At 38.0% G+C, this 25,596-nt stretch overlaps 1 protein-coding gene across 1 annotated transcript in view; it reads left to right on the top strand.

The window, feature by feature from the left end:
- The window catches only part of ldlrad3 (low density lipoprotein receptor class A domain containing 3), a 74,017-nt gene that overhangs the window by 33,972 nt on the left and 14,449 nt on the right, over positions 1-25,596 (top strand). Inside the window, exons 3-4 of the mRNA XM_086163470.1 lie at positions 3,210-3,335; positions 4,639-4,773. Of these exons, the coding sequence (XP_086019596.1) occupies positions 3,210-3,335; positions 4,639-4,773 (261 nt within the window). The remainder of the gene's footprint in view (positions 1-3,209; positions 3,336-4,638; positions 4,774-25,596) is intronic.

Here is a 25,596-nt window from a genome sequence, read left to right as displayed (position 1 = left end):
TTCCTTGGTTAATTTCAGAATGCATGAAAGTAGAATTTTTGGAAATAACTTTGAAGAGCCCTATTATTTCATCAATAAATGGGGAAAAATATCTGTATCTATTCTATTCAAATGAGTAAACTTGAAAAAATCTTGATGTAAAGTCTTGTGCAAAGGTGTAGTCATAAATTTCTAAATTAAGAGTCGAAAATGTCCTTGTCTCTAGCGATGTGTTCTAGCTCTCCATGGATACCCCAAAGCATTTCTAAACAGGATGGGGTATATAATCCCTCCTGTGTGTTTTTAGTCAACAATGGAGCCTCTTTTCAGGTGGATGTGTTGTGCCTGAAAAACAGAGAAGTAATCATGAGGTCCCATACTTAACACTCCCCTTCCCCTCAATAGTACCTTGAAAGCGTGTTGCCAACATAAAGCCTCTCGCCATTGCCTCTGCAAATTCTTTCCCCACCTGGGACTTTGCTTTTGCAAACTCGAAAGTTTCAGCCCTTCTAGCCCTCCTTTACTTTTTCAGCAGTTTTAAGAGACCCCTAGGCCAGCCATGGCCAAAAGGTCTCCTGGTTCTGCTTTGACAGCCTCCTTCGTAGCAGGCGACTGCTAACGGGTTCTCGAGTTGCCGCCACAACAAGCAATGATGACCTCATGACCAAAGTTCCATGAAGCCGTGTCCTCAATGGATGAATATGAAAAATTTCACCCAAAGCTGTGAATTAAAGACCTGGCAGATAACACTCCTCTCAGACTTTCTTTGATCACCTAAACTAACCATTTGTTTGTGGGGTCTGTTCTTTGTCACCTGATCCAACTAATCATCAGGTGATGATCATCTGAGAGCTCTTTTTCTCTATTCAGGGAGGCATACAGAAGAGTGTCCCAACAATCTCAATTTCATTTTTTCACCTACTGGCTGTAGCTCCTTCCCCCATCAGACAGGACACATTCCACATCCCAAGAACCAGTTTTTCACAACCCTGCCAAAAACAATCTCATATCCAGCCTTGTCTTTTTCCAGAAACACATTGCACCCAGTCATGAAGACTCTGGGTGAGGAACCGAAAGTGGTGAACAAAACCATCACCTAAATTTTTGAGAAATAATATTCTGTCTCTTTTCAATCAAAAATGTTCTCACTAAATTTTAATTAAACTGAGCCATAACTAAATTGTATTTTATTGCATATATGGAGATTTGGGATTGCCCAACTGTAGCATAATTATCCAACAAGAACGTATTACGGGCAACTGGACTTTGGTGTAGAATAGCAACATGTCCTCTTCAGTTGTGACTCACGTGGGAAAAATACAGCTTGAAAGCTGTCGGAGCTGCTAGTGTAAATAGAGACTACCTGTGGTAATATAGAAGAGCCCCTAACCTGGAGTTAGTTATTGGGAATGTGGGTCAATTCTCATATGAATATAAACAAGAATCTAATCTAAGATGCTGGGGAGATAGGTCCTCTACTATTCAGAGTAGGAATGCAATAACAGGTCAACAATAGACGACACAGTCATCCACCGAAGCTTCTTGAGTTGAACCCGGTTTGTGCCAATGATATGCTAAACCATACTTCATTTTTAGACAGGCAAACGCCAACTTGGCTCTGTTTGCTGTTTGAGAAATATGGGAATGTTACATAGATGCTGTGTGCATGTACTTCATTTTTTTTTTTTTACGAAAGGCCCGAGAGACACAAGCTGCTCTCATATAGATCTGACTTCCTAAAACCATTATTAATTATACATTTTTTTGCTCTTGACCTTTTTTGGTATGTTGTTTTAAAATGTCCATGTTGTAGTGATAAAACAGGACCTTTAATTTCTGATATCTTCCCTTCTGTCCTTTTTCTCTCCCTCTGCCAGAGATCAATGTGTCTGAGTTTAACCTATAGGTTAGTGCTAAACAGAGGTCACAGGCATCAATATCGTGAGGGCTCATCACTCAGATCTGGCCTTTCCTGTGTAAATAAGACCTGTGGCCCATTTAGCCTGATCAGTTGCAGAATCTATACAAGCATACACGTTGCGCTTTCTGTTTCTGTCCTAAGAGAGTTTCTTCTCACACCAGTAATCCTGCTATCATCACGCACAACAGATTTTGAAGAAAGGTATTTTTAATCAATGGGAGCAGAATTATTTAAATAGTATCAATAACAAAACCACAGTATTAATCTTTTACCATTATTTGCAGACTTATATTCACACCACATTTGCACACATCTGTTTCATTTTTAATTCTCTCAAGGGTAATAGTTTCATTGCTCAGAACAAAATTAGTTGGGATTTGCTTTGTCTTCAAATATTGCCTAAATGTATAAGAAAAGCAACTTTTTGCTGTTGAATCAATCTTGGGGTACAACACTCAATGTAACACTGGAAAAATAGCAAATTCACAGAATCTCCCTTATCAAAACTGTTAAAACATATCAACTCTGATCAATAATAGCAAAGTAGCCATGTCTAGAGTGACTGAAGGATTCAGGAGTTTGTTTTAAGCATTCAATTCACTCATTTATATGAACTTAATAGCCTGTCAATTTTAAAGCATGCCAATACACCGTGTATGTTTATGCATCATTGTTTCAAGGCCATACATAAACCTAAGTATGTGTCAAGTCTGAGACAGAGAACAGTGTTAAATAAGGGATGCATATTGTCTGTTTACATTTTTATTTTTTAAATCACTTGTGTGGGTAGTATGTGGGTGGTGTGTGCATTTGATGGTATACTGTATATGTGAGTGAAACCCAATAATGGCTGCTGTATGTATTGAAAATGTAAAATTATCATGTTTCTTCTGTGATAATCATATTATTGGTGTTTAGAAATATCCTATCAAACGTTGTACTTGTTTTTAGTGAAGAGTTACTCTCTTGCCAGTACATTTACTATTTCTGTTCAATGCAGTTTAGCTTAAGTTATGGCTTCATCACTGGTTTATTCTTCATCTGTTCATGTGGTACTTGGTGTTTAGTTTTTTATTTTTGGTTTATTTGTTTAGAAATGCTAGCAAATTGCATCTGCCTTCAGCAGATTGACGTCATTTTTGACTACAAATTAAAAGTATTCTCACTTCTGATCATTTACTGCCGATGTCCAGATTGTCATCATGCATGAGTTAATATGTTATAGTTTATGTATCACTTATCAACCACATACAGACTAACCCACAGTCCTACTCTCTTTTTACCTTTCCAACCCTTCTTCTCTCCTTAGCTAAGGTGAAGTCAAAGTGTGCCCCTACGTTTTTCGCCTGTTCCAATGGTGTCCACTGCATCATAGGGCGCTTCCGATGCAATGGCTTCAGTGACTGTCCTGATGGGAGCGATGAGGATAATTGCAGTAAGTCCATATACAAACACTTTAAAAGATCTTTTTTAGAGGCCATGGTTTGTTCAATTGTTTTGTCATCCCATCATGTGTATGCAAGAAGAAAAAGTCTAACTTTTCGTCAAAAATCTGATAGATTAAACCAAAAATTGAAACTTGAAATTCCTCAATTGTGGGATGATTAAAAGTGGATTCTATTGTTTTCTAAAATTTTCTTTATGGAGAAACTACAAGATCAAATTTCTTTGTGGACTAGTTAAATACATGCGTTAATCTGTTGAATTCAGAACCACCATAAATTGTCATATAAATTCTAATAACAATCATCCTGTCCTGCCCTTTTCATTGTTTATCTTTTGAAAAGATAAAAGAATAAGCCTTGTTTTCAAACGCTTGCATGCTATTAATTTCTAGCGCCATCAAAGTGTTCCGTAAATATCACACATATTTCTAACAAAACTAGAAACGGCACATGTGCGAATATGTTTGGAGAATCATCTGTACTAGTTTGTATTGTATGTGCATCTGACCATACACCTACACAAACTGAAAATCTACTGCACACGTGTTTCTACTTTTTATCACACAAGTTCATGGATCTACTGGTTGACTGTACATAATAGCATTACAGGGACATAGTTTGTCCTCACATGACTTCATTTCTACATTCCCAATGGGGAAAGTGCATCAAGCCAATCGCTTTGCATTGTCAGTGGCAGTGCCACTAGCCTGCAGGGCCCCCTGCTCACAAATCTAATCTAGCTCTTTAAATGGGGCTTTGCTCCACTCTCCCAGCACATACTGCATCACTGGAGTGTAATTGTCTGGATCTTCTCACAAGATTATTTTACCTCATTTTGCAGACACTAAAGACAAAACCAGGGCATGTAGAGGAAAAAAAAGAAAGTGATGGTGTTTATAGGTTACCAATCATTTTTGTTAGTTTGTTTGTTTTTCTCTTGAAGTCCTTCTTTATTTGATCAAACTCTTAAGATCAAATTTGTTGCAAACTTACTCCATTATTAATTATTAATTTCTGGAATCACTCATGAAAACCAACTACCCATGTTTTATTAAAAATTTAATCATATCAAAGTGTTATATTTAGCATTGCATCAACAAGTACACAAAATCAACTTCAAACGAATGGATCAGACAACCCCTGAATATTATTTTAATATATGGTTTCACAAATGTTGTTTATGCATGGAACACTATTTCTCTGTGGGAGAATCCCACACTGTGCTTTTTCTCCAAGGTAACTGAACTGAAAAACATGCTTGAAGATAGGCCTTACCTCTTCTCTCACTCACAGCAGGCAACCCACTGGTGTGCTCAGAGGCTCGATTCAAGTGTCGCAATGGCCGCTGTGTAGATCGCAGCTTCTTGTGTAATGGCCAGGACAACTGTCAGGATAACAGTGATGAGGAGCTCTGCCTGACCACAGCAGGTAAGACCATACATTCATAAAAGGGCCAGAACAGCATGAAATATGAAGGAATCCAAAGCAGGAATCAAAGTGGATGGGATTCTGGTGACTATATGAAAAAGATTTCACCTTGAATTTCATGTGATTACGATTACATGTCATACCAAATTCTTATAAGACTGCTATTATACTCCAAGTGACCAGTGGTTGAAAGGAAATTCAACAAAATTCCTTTTCAATTGGACATGGTGAAGTGAGTTCCGCTTCATGCCTTGATGGTGTGAACTGATAACCATTGCTTTATTCAGAAAACCAAGGTAGTTATATCTTGGTTATAACACAAACATACACGTTGCATGACTCCAATTTAACCTCTAAAATTTAACACTATTTAAACACACAATAGCAGATAGATGACAGGATTGCTGAATATTAAATACAGTTTATACAGGGGACACCAGCATTTCTTAAGGTTTACATGATTTTTGCTTGTACCAAGTTACAAAGAGTAAAGCTTTTGTTTGGTCTTGATAAGCAATATAAATATGAACAACTTTCTTTGAAATTTCAAAGAATTCTGTAAAATAAGAAGTATATGTGTCATAATTTATCACTCTTCAATATCAATATTGGTCAACCTTCGAGGAGGCACAAAGTACTATTCTGTCAATCTGCCTCAAATTAGAAAGTTGAGGATGGCATTTGATTTGCTTTTCTCGAGAAATTGCTCAGCAAATGATTGTGCACTTCGGTTGTACAATAGATTCAATATCCAACCATCTTTATACCAAAGTGGACAATCTCTGCTATGATACTTTCTCCAAGTTGTGGATCTTTTTGTACTGCACTGTGATAAACCCTGGAATGTTGTGAAATGTGATTCTTTTGAGCAAGAGTTTACATTTGTTTGACATTGTAACAATCAAGTAGCTGTTATATTTGGGCCCTCTGGTTTCAGTTTTCTTAACTGGTAGGTTCATCATGCTATGGGCAAACTCTACTGGCTGCTTCACTTCTCTCAGGCATAATCACAACAATCCATATTTAGATTAACATTTATACATAAATAGTTGGGTTAATTATCTTTGATAATATTATTAATGACAATAAAAAACATTTATAAAGCCCCCTCCATCAAAGTTATACACACATGACAAGGACAAAATGAAATAAAGTAAATCATTCCTTTATTTATTGTCTATTCCAGCGGTCCCCAACCAGTTTTATGCATGAAAATGTTTCCACTGTATGACGGTTAGAGGTGTGGGAGTTCAAATAATAAAAACTTTTGTCAGTTCACAGTAATTTAATCTGAATACAAAGATTACACTTTATATCAGACAATTACAATATTAAGTGCGGCAGTAAGGTGAAGGCGGAAACAGTCGTTTTTCAAAATTGTGAACCGGTACCAAATGATCCAGTCCAGGGACCGGGGCTGAGGGCTCACTTGTCTATTCCACCTTTCCCTTAGTCAGAGATGTAGTGCGGTTTGAGGTTTTCAGTTGAGCTACTCCAAGTTTTTGGAACGTGGGAGGATACTGGAGAACCCAAAGGCAACATTAGTAGACATGAGGAAAACGTACAAACTCCTCAGAAAGGGCCACATGTTGGGATAGAACCAAGAACTTACTTCCTTCAAGGAGCAAACGGGAACCACTGTGCAGCCCTTCTGTGAGATGCCTCTATCTTTCTCGATATGCCGCTTTCCTCGTGATTAATACTATCTAATTTAGATTTTTTTTTTTTAATGGATTGGAATAACAAGAATGGAGAAAGGTTTTTTGGGTCATTTTATTTCCAGTACTGTGATAAGTAAAACCCTCAGAAAATCTGGATGAATTATAAGAGACAAAGTGTATTAACACATGAGGGAAAGGACAGCATGTTTAATACATACTGGAAAATCTTTTCAATAGTGAGGTTCCATGTTTCCGTACAAATACCAATTATGATTTTCGAGTTCAAAGATCAAATTAGTTGGATTAAAAAATGTGGAACGACAAAGAATGCTGCTACATATAAGTATATATTTAACTTTTCTGATATGGTATATTATGTATGTTACAAATACATATTTGGTCAACATGTGGATATTTTTAGTTCTAATTCTGTTTGGCACTACCAAGCGGACATTTGAAATGTAGACTTGAAAATCTCAAAATCTTTGTACTTAAGACCTTAAGACACTTTACAGCCCTGACTTGTTACTTAGACACTTTATAGTTTTATTTGTAATTCTTATTCTTATTCTTATTCTTATTCTTATTCTCCCCCTTTTTTTTACACTGCTTATACAATTTCCTACTATTATTATTGTTATGTTTTACTTGAAACTCTGGCACAACAATTTCCTTCTGGATAAATAGAGTTATTATTCTTATTCTTACTCTTGAAACTATACTTGAGGATTTCACTACAAATATTGCATCAAAAATGTATTGGTTACAGCCAGTGTTATTCATTATCACTCCTTTTCAGAGGTTCAAAGTAGTTATTTTAGAAAATGAAAGTGGATATAAATATTCTAGAAATACTTTGAAGAAAATGTGCAGCTTCTGTCTGCTGCCTTTAACCCCTGGTCATCACTGAGAACTTTTTTCCTCTTGCAAAACTGGACTGTTTGGACTTCATGAACAAAAGATACACATTTGGGATGGGATTGGTTGTGTGACTCGACTGCTGAAGAATATCTTATCTCATCACCATTTTGCCAATTTCAAGCAGAAATTACAGTTTTATTAACTTTTAAAATTGATCTTGCCAATTCTATGAGTGCCACATCAGTGTAGCGTTTCCATTGGCAGCCATACTTGCTCTTGTATTTCAGTCCTTACAGTGTGATTTGACACAGATCATGAACTATTCTTTTACGTCTCCACTCTTGTCTCTTCCTATCAATGTGCCAGCAGAGTGAACTTGTATGAAACCCTCTCTTATTACATCTCTTTACTGAAGATTCAATCAACAATCACCCTCCTCCGTAATGTTTTAGATTGAGAAGTGGATTTTCTTTACCAAACATGTAATTCTATTATCTACTATGATGTTTTTATGTTTTTACATCTTCCTGGCCTTTTGATGTTGCTTGCCTCACCATTGCACTTCTTGTACTGTTATCTAGTCTATTCCAAACACAAAGGCTTTGTAATCTCGGGTTAATTTTTTTTTTACTTAATGATGGGTTCCTTGATCTGCGCTGGTCTGCCCCCCTTTGGACCTCATAATGACAGTTTCAAAGAACAGAGACCAAACACAAATTTAAAACCAAACAGTCTGCATAATTGTAAAAACAATGAAAAATGCGTCAACTGATTAGAAACTTATCAACTGTCCAGTTACGTCTGAAACTAAAAACCATGGTCATTGTTAAAAATGTGGCTGTTAATGTAATTAATTTTGCAAAACACACCTAGATTATTTAAACATCAATTAATTGTGAGTAACAGTAGCGAAAATTAAGAAATGTTCTTCCTGGCCAAAATCAGGATGTCTGGAGCCCAACACCTGAAAATAAAAAAATTCTGCCTGTCTGAAGCTCTATTGGAAGCTCTGTTTTGGTTAAGTGAGAAGCTTCCCCAGGGGGCTCCATCTCAGATGTTTTCACTTATCTCGTGACAGAGTACCACATTTTTCTTCTCCTTATTGTAAAAGTGTTCATATGAACCATTAGAGCAAGTGTGTGCGTTTGTGTGTGTGTGTGTGTGTGTGTGTGTGTGTGTGTGTGTGTGTGTGTGTGTGTGTGTGTGTGTGTGTGTGTGTGTGTGTGTGTGTGTGTGTGTGTGTGTGTGTGTGTGTGTGTGTGTGTGTTCAAAATTCAAAACATTACCTATTACCACAGATGGTACAGTACCATTTATATGGCACACAAATGAACAAAATGTTTCTCTGCATATTTTGCTGCAGAAAATGTGTGAACTCTTGCATTAATTACATGCTTTGCGAAATATTGAGCTTTGTGAGGTGATGACCTTTAGGATCAAAAAGGAGCTATCCTGTTACTTTATTTTTATTTTATCAATTTATATTTGTTTCTCTTTTCCTTGTTTTATTATAATGCTTTGTGCTCTTGAGCAAGTAAAAACATCACTGTGGTTTTTCACTCCATCAATGTTCACAACACCCACGGACACACACACACCTTATATTCTGCTTTGCTCTGACTTTGCCTTTCTCTATAATAAGCACAGACCTGCAGGTGACAGATAAGGCATACAATATCCGCTCTAAGCCGCCGGAGCACAACACCTCCCCCCACACTTTTCCTTCTGCACATATGCCTATGTCCAACTCCTCCTCCACTCTTCTTATTACAGTTTGCTTCACTTAATGCATATTTTCCTCCATGTTTGAATAATCTATTGATAAACCAGCAAACATTCTCAGTTGACCAATTATCGCTTCATTTTTAGCATTGAGTTTAGATATCGTGCCCTAAAGGTGTTAACAATTAGATGTATCGCAGCATCCTCTTGGGTTTTCCATGCCTCAAGTGTTTTTTTTTCCTCCAATCAAATCACTTTCAACCAATTGAATTCAGTTACGTGTAACAGTCTTACAAAGGAGTTGCTTATCTGTCTATTGTTTCATTTGTTTGGTAATTGATCTTTGAAATAGTAAAGGTGGCAAAGAAGCAAGCAGTGCAATACAGCAGCATGCTCTTTTCCATAAATGCCATCACAACACATCACATCACAAGAGTCGGATAAACTCCCTGTAGCGGATAAGTGGGATAAATTCAGGGAAAATGCACGACATAGAAATAAAGTGAACCAGGACACAAGTTGCAAGCACTAATGAATAATAATGGACAGGGAGATGGAGGAAAGTAGGACAGGTGATTGATAAGAGAAAGGGGGAGATTTAGAATGTAAAGAGGGTTAATGATAAACCGTTGAGGAAGAGAGCAGCAACCATCTCAAGCCGAGCCCAGCGGCTGAACACTGAAATTTTGGAAACAGAATTCACATGGAAGCTAGTTTTGCAAAGCTGAGCTCCTCTTTGCTCTTCCACTCTGCTTATGGGGGTGCAGTTTGCCCCTGTAACGAATTGTTGTTGATACGCAGCCTCTGGGCATGCAGGACTTTGCCAGATGAAGGAGGATTGCAGACAACTGTGCCTGAGTATAGTCAGACACAAACATTGAATCAGTCATAGATTCTGCACATTTAATTGAAAAAAACGCTCTAACAAATCTTTACTGATGTCATAAGACTGAAAAGTTTAGAAATTTGATTTGAAGGAAATCCCTTATGAGTCACTTAAAAAAGTGATTGATAGGAAATGCTCACCGTGTCTCATTGCCTATTATCAGAAACAGGCAAAGAGCATCAGATTGCCTGGTTGCTACAAGAAAGCAGTGATAATTAGCCCTCACGTCGGGTCTCGATGAAAAAGGCTTCATTTGTTATCCTTTAAGCTGAGGTTGTGAAAGACAGAGCAGCAGTATAAACGTCTGTAAATTGAAGGGAGAAAAAGTGGTCAAATGTTTGAGACATTCAAGATTGGGCATTCTGTATTCTAATTTCTGATGGGTCATGAGCAATGTACACACTGTTTTTTCAGTGTTCAGGAGATATTTTCTTGTACCATAATAAGTAATAAATGATATACCTCAACTTTCCTGTTAGTATAAGGGAGATTATTGAAGCCAGTGTGATAAATGAATAGATAAGACTTGTATATTTAAGTTAAGTATTTTAGTTGCAAAATATTTAAAATCACAAATATTGTGTAGGGCAGCACGTTAGCGCAATGGTAAGCGCTTTGGCCTCACAGCACGAAGGACTCTGGTATGAGTCCGACAAGGAGACCTTTCTGGGTTCTCCGATTTCCTCCCGCAGTCCAAAAACATGCATCAGGTTAATTGAAAAAAATGTGGAAAATTCCCCGGAATGAGTGAGTGAATGATTATCTGTCTGTATATGTGACCCTGTGATTGACTGGCAATCAGTCCTGGGTGTACCCTGCCTCTTGCCCGATGAGAGCTAGGATGGACTCCAGCATCCCCCACAACCCTGAGTGCAGGATAAGCGGCAGGGTATGGATAGATGGATGAATAATGTGTAGCTTGTGATTTATTTGACATGAAAGCATCAAATATATATGTGATTTGTTAGTGAAAGGGGATACATCAAGCACTGTGGTTGACAAAATGTTGCAATTCAGCACACGTTTCAGAGTACATTTACAGTCACTGCTTGAACTATTTGCATGTTTGTAAGCAATATTGTAATATTCATTCTGTGCAGGGAGATCACTACTAGAATAAAGAAATCATGATTAATTTTTGTTTACACATTGATGCAACATACAAAGTATGTCTATAGTGTGCTAAATAGTGGTTGAGTTTTTGCCTCAATTGGATTATCAAATCTTTAATGTAGCAAATGCCTCTGAAATTACAATAATAACCAGAAGACAGTAATAGTCTTTATTTTAAAAACAAATATTTAGTTTTGCTTTAAGTACATTTTGTTTTCCCTCTTAGTCTTTTATTACATTGCGCAGTGCAAGTCAAACAACAAAACAAATATGAAAATAAGAGCCATTGGAAAACTCTGAATAGGATAGACACACATCCCTATGGTCAAAAAAAGACAATTAATTCATCATTATTTAAAACAAATCGTTTGTCTGGAAGCAGCCAGGCAGTCAGCATTAGTCTGCAACATGTGTGTATTCTCTAAAAGCTGGCAGCTGACGTCACCCTTGACCCTGACAAGTTAGATGAAGAGTAGGACATTCACTCATCCCAGTCCAAGTTTGGTAGGTGATTGCAGAACCCGGAGAGCATGAATATAATCAGAACCTATGCTTATTAGATATACAGAAAAACAAAATAAATGTGTGAAGTCTGACATGTGTGAATGTGTGAAGTCTGACAATTTTAGTAATGTGTAACACATACATGTTAACTTGTCTAGCCCTTACCACATCCAACATGGCTATATTTTAACAATTTCCCTAGGTTCTATAACACTATACAACAAGCCCTTAGGATCCTCTTGTTTGTCTCCTTTGAGAAGTCAAATCCCTCATTTAAAACTCATGGGATGCTCCCCTCCCACAGAGAGTAATCTGCAGTGAGGCATTTGTTATAGTCTCCCAAGACACTGTAAGAACTGCTCGACAGATCCACTTGTTCTGCATGTGCTCCTTTGCATAAGTAACTTTTCAACAACTTGTTCTCACAGGCCAGATGTTTACAGAGCTAATAAACACCAATAATTTAGACACGGTTGTACATACAGCGACTCTTTGCTGAAACATAGCAATAACTCTGAAGTCACCATTAGTGTTGCCAGTAGACTAGACATAAATCTAGTGTCAGGCTGATATATAGAATGAACGAAGACAGTCGGTGATTAAAATTCCTTCTGCCTTCACTCACAATTGTTATCCTTTTAGCTTGCTAATAGCTTCTCACACGCCTTCTCTGCGATCATTGATTGCTGCCAGACTTTGGTTCCGAATAATATTTTTGCTATAGATCGAAGGGAAAATTGAATACATTTATTGCATTTAGTGCATTTATTTCTGTTTCGTTGCAAAGCGGTGTGTGTTGCAGAGATGGTCTCTTCATGCCCTTCGTCAGTACCACTCAGAGAGCTGGCAGAGAGTGAAAGCTGTGGGTGGGAGCGTGAAATGGCGTGGGGGAATATAATGGCAGCAGACTGAAGTGTAGGAGTGGAATGTAATAGTGCCAGTTTATCAGAGCCAACGCACACTTGACAAGCGCAAAGCAGAGAGGTTGCCCATGTCACCACCGCCCATGAATTTGAAAGCTGGAAAAGTTTCAGCTTTTTTGATTCGGCAACATGTAGCATGGCCGCACTTCGGTGTGGGCTCCGGGGTGGTATTTAGCAAGAGAAAAATATACCCCGGTTCCCTCTTTTAGTTGCTGCATGCAAAATTCAACCCAGTGAGTACAGTTTCCCTCTTTAATTTTAATTGTGAATAGAGTTCAGGGATAAAATAGAAGGTCATTAGAATCAATACTTCTGCTGTGTTTGTGTTTAGTAGTTCTTGCGGAACTACTAAATCATGCTCCTGCATCTATCAGTTGGCTGTGTCGCTCTTAAATAGATTGTTTGTTTGTTTGTTTGTTTGGGTTTAATGAAGGGCTACACTCGTTTTTATCTTTTTATTCCCCCTCTTTCTCTCCCTTCAGCCAAGGCAATGTGTCAGTCCTTTCACGGCTCCACGTAATTAAAGGTCTTTGTTGCCATTGGTTATGGTCACACAGGGGCGTCATGGGACCAGGGTCTGCATGAATTCCTGCCCTTGAACCAGTACCAGTCAGCCATCACTGTTTAAGTTCCTGTAAATTAATAGCCTCTCTCTTCTCACAGTATTGTCATTCAGTCGCCATGGTGATGGTCTTCACGTGACAGCCGGCACTCGCAGAGTGGTTGAGGAATTTTAGTGTGAACAAAAGCCACACCTTTCAGTTTGTGCCAGAGTGGTGGATACGGGTATATAATAGTAAATAGTCATCGTCTTACCAATCCTCATTTCCAACTTGCTTACCTGAATGGCAGTGAGAGGATGGCGATTGCAAGCCAAATACAATGAAGAGCTTTTTAACTGGCACTAAAGTATGCAAAAGCGTAGAATAAAAACAGCCTTATTAGCGCACTGATTTGTGCTGCTCACATTGGCATTCGAGTGCGTTAAGCGTGCAACGTCCCTTGTTTTGTCAACGCTTGGCTTGAAAGACATGCTCTTCTCTGGCCCCCCTCAAAAAACGCTAACCAGTTGTCTGACAGCAGAAAAGAGGGTTGATCATTATGTGTTTGAATGTAGCACTTCATTCATTTTCTTTCCGTGCCAAGTCTCTCTCATTATAGCTCCCTAAAGCTCCTTTTCTCCCTCAAAGTATAGTGATTTCCTGTAATATTGTCTCTGCATTTCCAGCTCTGTCCCAAACTCCATATTGCCACTATCTTTCTTGATACATTATAGAAATATCCAAAGATGGAAAAGCACCAAACTTTCAGATACTCATTAGTCACCCTGCTAAAATCTCCAATAGCCTTAAAGTGGCAACATATAATTTAACTTCTTTGGAAAAGTTGAGATATTGTTAATGAAGTCCTTCAGTTTTGTGTGCAGTAAAAGGGCTTAAAAGAGAAACTTTAATCACTTCTTGTTTTTAGGTTCCCTTATGAAAGTTTCAATAAATTTATACAAGAGACACTTTTTCATCTTAAGTCGGCTCTTTATGGGCCAAGAGAAGAGAAAAAAAAATGCTGTTTTTGCATTTTGGAATCCTATTGAGTAAAAAATGAGAAAATTATCAAGCCCGAATGAAGAGGTGCACTGAATATGATTTCCTACTCTCAGATAGCTTTGATTAATGTTGGAGATATCTAGACACAATGCTTTAAAGAGATGGTTATGTGCCTAGAGCTCAATTTATTTTCCCCCACTCATTTTTTTCAACCTCGTCTTTTCTCTAGGTCTGTATAATGCACCCAACCACACACAGAGCATTCACTTTAATAGCATCACTACTCTAATCTTCTGCATTGAATCATAGTGTTGTATCAGAATTTGTGTCATAGGTTTTTGGGCACTTTCGGACATCTTGTAAAATATCGGCTAACAAAATAAATACTGTCACAAAATCTATGTGAGAGGCAGTGATGTTTTTAAGGAATGATTTAGGGTTTGGATCACTAAACACATCAGCCGTGTATTGTACAATACGTCATTGTATTAAATGGTTGCCTGAAAGCAAGTAAGCCACTAATAAATCAGACAAAGAGGCAACATTACCCCCACTTCCTGCTTAATTTTCAGTGGACAATAATACTACGCAGCCTCTGTATTTGAAGGCACCTCATAGTGTCATCACTCATGGGCATTAGGTGTCAGTCAGCTCTCACTATAATCCACCAGGTTATTTTCTGCTTTATGCCCATACTGTGATTGTGCATCCATCCACGATTAGATTTAGCATGCTTGACAGTCAAAAGAGCATTCGCAATCATGATGTGTAACAGAATGCATCCACGTCTGTGTTTTTCATTTTTGTTTCCATCAGGAAACTGCAAGAAAAAAGGTTTGTAGGGAGAACATGGAAAAGAAAAGTGCCCCAGAGAGTGAAAAAGTGGGATTGCATGTCAGAGATTGCGAGAGACAGAAATGTGAGTGGACAGTGGGGGTGGGGTGGGGCTAAATGAGCAAACGTGAGCGTGAAATACGATGGAGCAAAAGAGGGGAAAGAAAGCATGGGTGAAAGAGTGATCGGGATTGGGAGGGAAGCTGATGGAGATGAGGGTTTAGAGAAAGTGACAAAGCCATTGAGAAAAAAAGATAAAACCCTCTGGAGTCATTGTGTAGAAGGATAGGGAGTCAAGAGGGAGGACAAAGAACAGGGAAACAGGCTGGGGGAAGAAATCTTGGATGCTGGTGGAAGGAGAACGGACACGGTGGCAGGTTAATACTGGAAGAAAGGACATGAAAGTAAGCATTGCATTTGCAGGGATGGAAATAAACAGGTACAAGCCTGTTAGAGGTGCACAAAGCAAAGAGAAAACCAGAGAGGAAGAGAGGAATTGCAGACAACAAATTGATTGACTGTACCTATGGAAAAAAAGGATGAAAGAAAGGTTGAAAACATCAAACAGTGTGAGAGAGTGGATAGATAGGAGAATTACAAGGTATGAAATGTGGAAAGAGTCAAGACTATAAGCTTAGAGATTGGAGAGAAGGCCTATTTTAATTTCTGCTCGGCAGTGTTCATGCTAATTATTGGATTTTGCACCAACATTCTCATGTGTTTTTCTCACACCTGTCCATTACTTGCTCTTGTCATGTAATCGTATTTAACCTTATGAAACCTGTTCCTTATCATTTTTCTTCATAGTGTGTTTTGTTTCCTCTCATCACAAGTTGTCTCTTGTCACTGCAGTACCTTGCTCTCATCTCTTGTGACATTTTGTGGTTGGTTCGTGCAGATTGGGCTGCTCTACCACAAAGCGTATGATGCGAGTGCAGTGGTACAGTTTTTTCATCATCCCCCCTTTTCCCTTTTCTCGATGGCTCCTCTGTTGTTTCGGTTTTCTTATTGTTTGATACCACCATATGGACAATCACATGCCAGAGGCATGTTAAAAAAAAAGAAAAAGGCAGGGGATTGGGAGAGCCTGTGGATTAGATAGAAACACAGCCAGAAAGACAGATACAGTGAACAAAAGAAAGAGATTAGTGCAGTGTTTCACCTTTGGTCCTTCTTAAGCCGCTTTTCTTGATAGAATGTGCCAAAACTGAGAAGTATGCCTACAGGACAAATGTGTTTACAAATCTGTTGTGTGAATGTGTCGTGGGGGCTGATAGAATTACAAGGCCTGAGAAGATGATGAAGGCAGAAAAAAATGTTCACATAATTGCATCGCACTCAAAACCCATGACACCGACTTAATTAGTGTCACATTCAGCAGAAAAGTTGAGACTTATCAACATCACTGTACTGTCTAATCCTTTCATGAGCACTGAATATGAATAAATATATATGCATACTGTAATATTACAGTATTTTGCTGTTTAAGAATCTTACATAAACACCTGACTACAGCAATTCATTTTAACAACTATTTCCATAATTGATATACTTATACCAATAGAGCCTTCATTTCAGATCACTTCCTACTTTGGCCAGTTGGATTACATGTTTTTCTTTCACTTTCTCCGTTTATTTAGTTATTTCTGTCCTTTGTCTGTTTTTTCTTTTTTTTCCTCTATTTTCCTGAATATCTATTGTGTTTCTTTCTCTTGTTCTTTATTCCAAAGTAAAATTAATTAGTGAGTCGAGAAGGTTCCTTAATTGAAGACTCTTACTTTTTATAGGTGGGATACTGTCTGGTCAGAGGTCCTGATCTCAAGTTTTTTTTAACCTGGTGAAATAAATGTTAACAATAATAATAATAATAGTAATAATAGTAATAATAATATGTTGTAGACTTGTGACCGACTTACTCCCTCACCCTCAGTCAGCTGAGACTGTTTGTATCAAGTCCAGTTGCTACGATAAGATTTTATATTATTAGGAAGTGTCGAGAATAAATGCATGAATCTGCATACAAAAGCCTGTTTAATAAGGAAATACAAAATTCCAGGACAATGTATTCCCACTGAGAAATCCTTTCCATAGCTGTGTTATCTACATGGGTTTGTACCACAGCAAGTCTCAGTGGATCATGTCATTTATAAATGTATGATATTCATGCTGTGTTTGCCTAAATCCACCTAATGTCTACAAACATCAAATGTCTTAACAGCCTGCTCACAGCAGAAACTGCACATGTTGGTTAACCCTGCTCTTGGCATGGGAAAGTTGAGGGAAATGGCTTTGCGAATGAAAACATAGGAAGAAATCCACAAGGATTATCTATTCTTTTGAAAGGCTGATACTGTGGTGGGTTGTTGCATTTGTTTAGTTTTGAAAAAACCTTCTCTTTTAAAGCAGGTGTAGACTTAAATATACTTTGTAACGGGGAAGAGAAAGCTCCCCTCATACAGGGCGTGTTATGTCGCTTTTCAGACTATTACATGTTAACCAAAATGATTGACGTTGCTTTTCTTCAACTCTCTGAAATAAATTATATATAAATCAGTTTATTTTTCTATTTTAATTATGGCTGAAACAATAACTTGCAGTACTGTACTGGTACAACAATAAGGCAATAATTATCATGGACCTCAGAAAGAGATAATTCCATGGAAGAATAAGCCACAGACGAAGGTGTATATTTTGGTGTAGAGAATAAGAACTGAAAGAAACCAGTTAACCAATATAACATTGTTTTTTGAATTAAAAAAAGTACCCCAAAACAACTCTTAAGATCTTGTTTTGTTTTCATGATGCCTTAGTTAAGTGTATAAGAACAGAGAGCATCTGAAATAGTGGCTCATCAGAATTATGACTTTTGCCAACTACTCTGCTGATTTTTAAATTTTAAACAGATACATTAAAATCTGCAACCTTTCCGTGTAATCACAATTAACATAATTTACAGACAGTTGCAGTGCTGGGATTTGGCTACATTTAAATGTATAATTGATCCATCTAGGATAGGATCAACAGAAAGCTTCTCGAAGTGTGCCTATAACTAATTGTACTGAAAATTTTGTGCTACTCCTCTGCTAAAAACTGAAGAGTGGAGACTGAATTCAGGTTCACCAACTGTCTTTTGTTTGCTCAGAAAGACACTAGATTTGGCAGCATTGTTGGAGGTGACTGGAAATAGAGTACAGGCAGCTTGGTTTCACGCCTACACTATGAACCTCAGTACAGGAAGCTCCAGCCTGGAGATATGTGAAGTGAGACACCAAAGCAAATCTGATGTTCAGATAATAGTCAAAGCTCTTGAAAATGCTTATATTTGTCCATTTAAGCCTGGTACTGCTCGGTCCCTTCGAGCTCTTTGTTTGTTATATACTCAAAAATCAAGAGTTGCTAGTATTATTGTTGTTGTCGTCGACGTCATCAGAAAGATAAGAAATACTGGCCATTTCATATCTCACTGTTTCGGTTATGTTATCAGCTGCGGGTTTGGAACTGAGTGATCTACTCACTCTGTGGACAGACAATGCTTCAACGTGTGATCCTGCAGATGTAAATCTACCCCTCATACTTGAAGTTGATCAGGATTCCACACTTTCACTTTCTCTTGACAAAACTACACAATTCTTTAATCAATATATATTCAAATGTAGTTCATAGTGCAGCTCTTTGCAAAGTGAACAGCATCTTTCAGGTCAGTGTTTTTACTATGTGCCAGATAATAAAACCCGGCTTCCTATCAAAGCACCTTCCATTTGGTATTGTGCATGTATAAAATGTCCTTTTCTTTAAAATAATGATGTATGTGTCTTTCTATTGAATTTATTCTGTTAAATTCAATTGGAAAGGGTTTTTTGTCAATGTAGTTTTGCGCTCCTTGATGGGAAGGAAGCAGATTGTTTATTTTTATATTTTAAGTCCTTCTTCTCCCTGTTTGATATTGTTTCTGTTCTACAGCTATATCTATGTGCCACTCACTTTTTGCAGTACTTGCATGCAGAAAAAATGTGTTCACTAGTTTGATTTTAGTGTGCTGTGCACTATGTTTCACTTTCTCGTCAGTGGATGAATCCTAATCGATTTGATCATAGTTTTAATCTAGCACCACCCAGAGGCCAATATCCCTCCAGTACTCTTGTCGAAAATCTTCTTGTATTGGCAACTGGACTAGAATTTCCTCACTTGAAGACATTCCATGAGGGGTGAAACATCTTCAAGTGAAGAAATTCAAGTCTAGTTGTCAAGACAAGAAGATTTCAACAAGAGTTCACCATGACCTTGATGACTGAAAACCTCCACAGACAAGTCTCCAGTATCATATAGCATCACTGAGGTTCCTTATATTTGTCTTTTCATTTACCTGTCTTTCTTTTTGCAGTTCACAATTAAAGCTGCTCCGCAAATGGTTATAGAAAAGAGTCGAATAACTTCCATCCCCTGAATTTTGCCCGTGCAACAAAAGTTCACACACATAAAAACAATACAAGCATATGTTTGTAGTCAACAAACACCTGTTGTTTATTTGTGATATATATTTTCACCATGTTATACTTAATGTGAAATTGGGGCACAGTTTCTCTTCCCCACACTTTCTACTTGTGAAATGTATTTGTGAAATACACAGTGCCACACGATCACCCTCTCTAATGTGGTTTTTTTTTTTTTTTTTTTTAGGCCACAGATAATGCAGGTTTTGAAGCATCATTATTAGTGACATGGACAAAAAGTTTACTCCCTTGCACTATGTGGCACGCCTCGATGTGTGGTCTGCCTCATCTGTGGTTGTGGTGAACAAAGATTGTGATTTGTGTGTCATGGAAAAATGTGTATTCAAGCCTGAGCCTATGACTGATAGATGAGCTTCCTTGCCATAGGATTAAGTACTGAGACTAAATGAATTATTTTGAAGGTGCACAAGCATGCGTATTGCGAATTATGCAGCTGCATATGTTAAAATATATCGTAGAAAGCTCCTACTAACTACAAGGTGATAATTAATGTTCTTTGAACATTCTGAGGGAACTCGAGCCGAGAAAACATAACTGAGAAAATAATGTCCAGGGGAGAAAAGCAAAACACAATATATATTCAAAAGCAAAACACAGTATATATTCTTTGAATAGTTAATACTCACGTTTTTGTAGCAAGAGCCAAAAAAACAACCAAAGGTGGAAAAAAGTTTTGTACATTGAATCTGGGAGGAGTACGTTCCTTTATTAAAATCCAATCAGTTAAGTCACAGGGTTCCTGCATGTTCACAGTATGGTAACATGAATTGATTTTAGAAAAATTGATCCTGAATAGATCTGGCTTACAAAGACTATTGACCGACAGAATTTAATCTGTGTTCATTCATTCATGGCTCATGATGTAATTTATAGCCAGGAAGTAAGTTGAAAAATGCTCGAGAATTCTCCATGCAAGGAATCCAACATTGATTTGCAGTCTTTTTGGTCTTCACGAAGATGTCTCAGCTATTTCTAGGTACAGTATGTGTGTTTCACTTGATGTATCATAAGATGCAAATGGGAGGGGGAGGAGGAGAGACAGGTTCGATGGACTATATAAAAGACTACCGCAGTCTGATGACATTCTAACAATATATTCTGCAAACCAAAGTACAATATCTTCTCTCTTTTCCCCTTTATTTCTCATTGATTGTCATGTTGTGCAAAATGCATGACCAGTGCCTTTCATAGATTGGCCTTCACCTTGCCCTGCAATATGCAACTTCAGAGTTATCTCAGAAGACATGCAGAGGCCAGCTTTATCACTGATCTCCATGTTCTAACCTTCCCCTTGAGGACTGTTTTCAAATCTGTCCATTATTCTTCAACAGAAACTGTCACACTATAAGAAAATGAAGCCACAAACACTATTATGTTGTATATTCTATCACAAAGTCCATTGATTCCACTGTAGCTGAAGAAAGAGATGAGCTGAAGAGCATGAGATGACAGTAAGCTTGGAGTGTGTTGCTCTGTTGTTCAAGTATGATAAAAGGGGCACAGGGGCTCCCTTTGCTTCCACCAGCCTGACCAGGCCTATCATTAAAAGAAAGAGGATTAGATGGAATGGGCATCAGGGGTCTTGCTCTATTTCTTAACCAGCGGAAGAATCTGGGAGAACAAGGGCCACGGGAGGGCTGGCATCGTACGTGGGAAGTGATATTTCAAGCTCGAGTGTCTTAGTAAATCGTCATAGCTGCGCAAAGATGGTGTTACTGCAGTATTTTTGATGTGGCCATTTTGGCCACAACAAAATCTACTATTTTGTGTGTATTTACAAATGTCTACATGGTGTTTCGATGCTGGGCTTATCCCACCTAATCTGAATCAAGATCTTGGTCTGGCTTCCCTTGACCCGTCTCTTCTGAACCAGAGCTATCTTAGCTTGGCCCGCCTGGATAACATGTGTCTTTTCTTTGGGAGAGTGCTCACTGTACCTCTAACAGATAAGCCGTTAACCGTATTCCCATGATTGCCATTCCTGAATATGTTCATACATATAGATGCATGGTAGAAAATCGCTATTTACGTGTATGTGTTGATTTGCACTTTGGTCGTATTTGTTTTGTCCTGCAAAAGGTCATGATGTGTTTGATTAAAGCACATAAGATCAAATGGTTTTAAGTGGCCTTGACCACAAAGTTTTTAAAACTTTCATGAATCTGTTTCTCTATCTTTCGCTTGTGTGTTTTCTTTCTGTTGATTTATTTTTCACTTGAGACACAATTAAGACACAACTTGCTTGAAACCAATCAGTATTAAAATAATTTCGATTAGCCTACAATTGGGAATTTAAGGTCATATAACTAGGAGAAACAGCTAACTTTCAATTGCTTGGGTTTCACTTTCCAGTCCCACAGGAGCTTCTTAGATGCAGATACATGAAAATATAGATAGACTGCTACAAAGATGTTTTATTTTATGCCTCTATATTGTTAGGCCTCCATTATCCTTTTTAATGCTAACATTAAATAGAAGGTTAGTTTTGACAAAGTAAGCACACTAACCTGTCAAGGGACATATTTACAAGAAGCCGTTCCACAGCCACCATTTTGAAGCGCTAGTAATCTCATCTGTTGGCATTCAGCAAAGCACAAAGGGACAACAGGCATATTTAAGAGGGGCAGTCTAAGAATGACTGATGCACAACTCAATTTATTGTATCTGCAGTGCACACTTTGCTTTTAACAGAGCAACAGCCTAATCATTGCAACATGTAGACCCATGGCACTGTTTAGCCACTGGTGTTTGCACTAGTGTATTAATGTGTGCAGTGGCAACTACGCAACAGTGATAAATTAAGAGGAAAAAACAACAATAGGTGTCTTTGTGAGTGAACAGGCTGCCATAAGCCTCCAGGGCAGCTTTGATGCACCAGCAATTATTTGGAGCTGAAGGGGTAAAGAGCAGACTTTTTTAGCATTCTTTTATTTGATATTTTGATGATGTTGCTGGAGAGTAGATATCATTAAGATAACTTTTATGTTCAGCAAGCTATTCAGTGTATGACTGAATCTGCATTTATTGCTTTTACAGACATTTATGTATTTTATCAGTAAAATTACAAAAGGACAAGAGCTACCTTTTGAAAGGAGTAAGGAGAAACTGAATTCCCTACTGCTGCTGACAGGCAGTTATTAATCAAGTGGAGTTTAAAATAGTCTTTTGGATATACTCTTTACCTGCATATTGAGGATTGCTTTAGAAATAAATATGTAACCGTACAAAGCCGCCTTATTGGTCATAACCCCATCTTTCCAAGATATCTGGACAATTTGCTTTCAATACCATTAAAATATTCCAATTGACCTTGGGTGTGACTAACACTATATCTACCTTGTAGATCTAGAAGGATGGGAAGAAACTTTATATTTTTACAGTTGTATGTTAATTGGCTTTATTATGTTCTCTCGCAGTTTCTCTGATGCACAACATTTGTTAAAGGACTAATGAGGTGAAATTCAAGATCAATTAGTAGAATTCTCAACTTCAATGTTTTAATTCTAGTATTTCTTTCTTATCTCCTTTTCACCAAATACTCAACATTCAAGTCAAATTATCTCTTCAGCTTGTTTTACAATGTGAAGACTAAAGAAAACAAATTTGTCATCATAAATGTAACTGATGCAGTTGAGGAAGTAATCATTGCATGATACTATCTGATTGATGGATTGGATATAATTTTCATAAAAGCCCCAGGAAAAGGAATTCAAAAAGACATATTTCAAATGTAGCTGAATTGGACTGTTGACATCATCCCCATACAGAACGCTTTTTAGTGGTTGAGAGATTAACAAGCTATTTATATGCATTTTAGAGGCTTGGCCTGTTGATTACTTGGGTTGCAAGTGTATTTAGTGTTTTAGGTTGTTATACTAATCATATTTAGGTTTAAAAGTAAATTAAGATTTGTTGTCAATCAACAGAAGCTTAAAATTTAATTTAAAAAACGATCATAACTCTTTTTTGGATGGCAGGATCAACTAATTTAAATGCCACCTCCCAAGAAAGACAAATGTGCACTGCTTCGACGTAGATGTCAAGAAACCGGTCTAATTTGTTACATCACATTTCTGCAGGGCTAATTTTTTGCACTGTCTTATCTTCTGGTCTGAGCATATGTAATTCCAGTTAATTTATCATTCTCTGAAGTTTATTATGTTCAACGGTGAAATAGAATATGAGAACCGGAGTATTTCTTCACTAAAGGAAGAATGAGCAGCTGCACAAGAGGCTCTTCTTGACGGTAAAGATGTTTTTTTTCTTTTCCTGTCTCGGTTTGGCTTTGCCATTAGCAGGAATAGATCAGTGATTTATCCAACAATATCTCAAGTTTGCCTTGTAAGTTGTGGAAATTGTGGAGTAAATCATCTGACATTTCAGGATCAAAAAATCAGTCTTTTGCCTCTGCTATGTTTTGTGTATGCTAAAGTGCAGCTCTTGTTAAATTCTTTACCACATGCATTCATCAATATGTCCGAAATTCTGTTAGGAAAGATTGTTGAGGATTTTTAACAAACGGGCACAAATCATTTAAAGAAATGTGGCTGTTTGGAGCTCTACTGTTTAGCTCCCATTTTTCAAAGAAGGAAACAAAGGATGCCAGCTTTGGTGAAGAGACAGAACTTTGATATTGCGTATTTATCAAAAAACACCACTCAAAGAAAAGTTAAGGAAGTGTCTGGTTTTTTATTCATTTATTCCTTCCTCACAAAATATAAAAACTTTGTCTGCCACATATTGATTTTCTGTTTGTGGAACAGCACGCCCGCTCTCGCTTTCTCACAGACACATGACAACGGTAAATCGAATGATGCTCCCCAAACCTGTCTTCTCTGCAATGCGCTGAGAGAATTACTGTAAAAGCAAAATATATGGGGCATACCGTGAACAAAGAATTTTTTGTAGCCTGCCTCACTGGCTCAATTCAGCTACCCCGTTAACAGTGTGCTCTGCTTTTGCACACACGCACTATCAGACGCTGCACGTACAGGTTAATAACAGGAAGAAGGCCATTTACTAAGTCTATTAAGGTTGTCATTCGACTACGTCATGGAGTTTTTATTTTTCAAATCTTCTCACCACTTATTTGCAGTTCTAGAAATGCAGAAGCTCTCAGAGTCCAGAGCAATCACAGATGAATGGGCTTGAGGGAATACTGTTATGCAAAGAGAGAGCGTTGCCTGTTCTCAAATGCTGTTGGGTCTCCACATCTAGTCCAAAAATAAAAATCAGTCTGCCTCTTTTTTCCTTCATTCACCTTATATTGGTCTAGTATTGGTCACATGGAAAGTTAGCCACTTGTAACATGCCCAAGCCCTACATATAGGATACAAACAATTTGGTTATGGGCTCAAACACATGCACCTTTTCCATTCAGTCAGTAGCAGAGGAAGTTTCTGCTCATGCACTTACTGTACTTTACAGCGTTTACCAAATGCATCTTGTCCCCAGGAGGAGCAAAGCTAACACGATGATACTAATGAAATGTGAATGATATTTGACAACTTAGTATAAAAATAAGCCACTTTGTGCTGCAGACATCATGTGTTTCTTTTGCAGCAGATCAAATACAAAGAGTGAAACAGTGTAGTATTGAGACATACCAGGATAGCAACCCACATGCAGAAAAGATACACTATCACTCCAAGAACAGTTAGACGCCCCCAATACACGCACCCCTCTCCCACCCACTACCCAGCTCAAGGTTCTTGAAGGGGAAACACAAAATAGTGTTACATCAGTAATGTATGAAAGTTTTATGAGTCAGTTTTCCCTCAGCCAGGCTGTCAGTGAGGCAGTCAGAAGTGTGTGACTCCTCTGTGACTCCTGTATGTCACTCTGCCTGCTGTTCTGTCTGTGTTTCTGTGGGCTACTTTTCTAGTAGTCTGCCATCCCTTCCACGAAGACAGTTTTAAGCCTGTGGCTGGCATTCCTAAGCATGCACACAAGCCCCAAATAGAACCAAAATCGCCATATTCATCACATCGAGGCTTTAGGCTAATCTTGGTGCGCATGCGTCCGGCATATTCGAGTTCTGTTTGTATCCACTCTCAAGCTACCCTCTCCTCACCTTGTGGCCCCATAGAATTGTTACCGTGGTAACCACACCCATCAAGTTTTGTTGGAAGGGCCTGTATTCAAGCCCTCAATGATCCTCAGCAATTCTCACTCTCCTCATTTGTCCTTTTTTTCTTTTATAAAATGGCCTCCCTGACATCACTAGTCAAGCTTGTGGAACCCAGCTGAAGCATTCAATATGAA

Source organism: Fistularia commersonii, chromosome 17 (genome assembly GCF_037954325.1).
Source record: "Fistularia commersonii isolate RoL2024-O1a breed Wild chromosome 17, RoL_Fcom_v1.0, whole genome shotgun sequence".
NCBI lineage: Eukaryota > Metazoa > Chordata > Actinopteri > Syngnathiformes > Fistulariidae > Fistularia > Fistularia commersonii.
The sequence above is the reverse complement of the archived record's forward strand: the minus strand, read 5'-3'. Positions and strand labels throughout refer to the sequence as shown.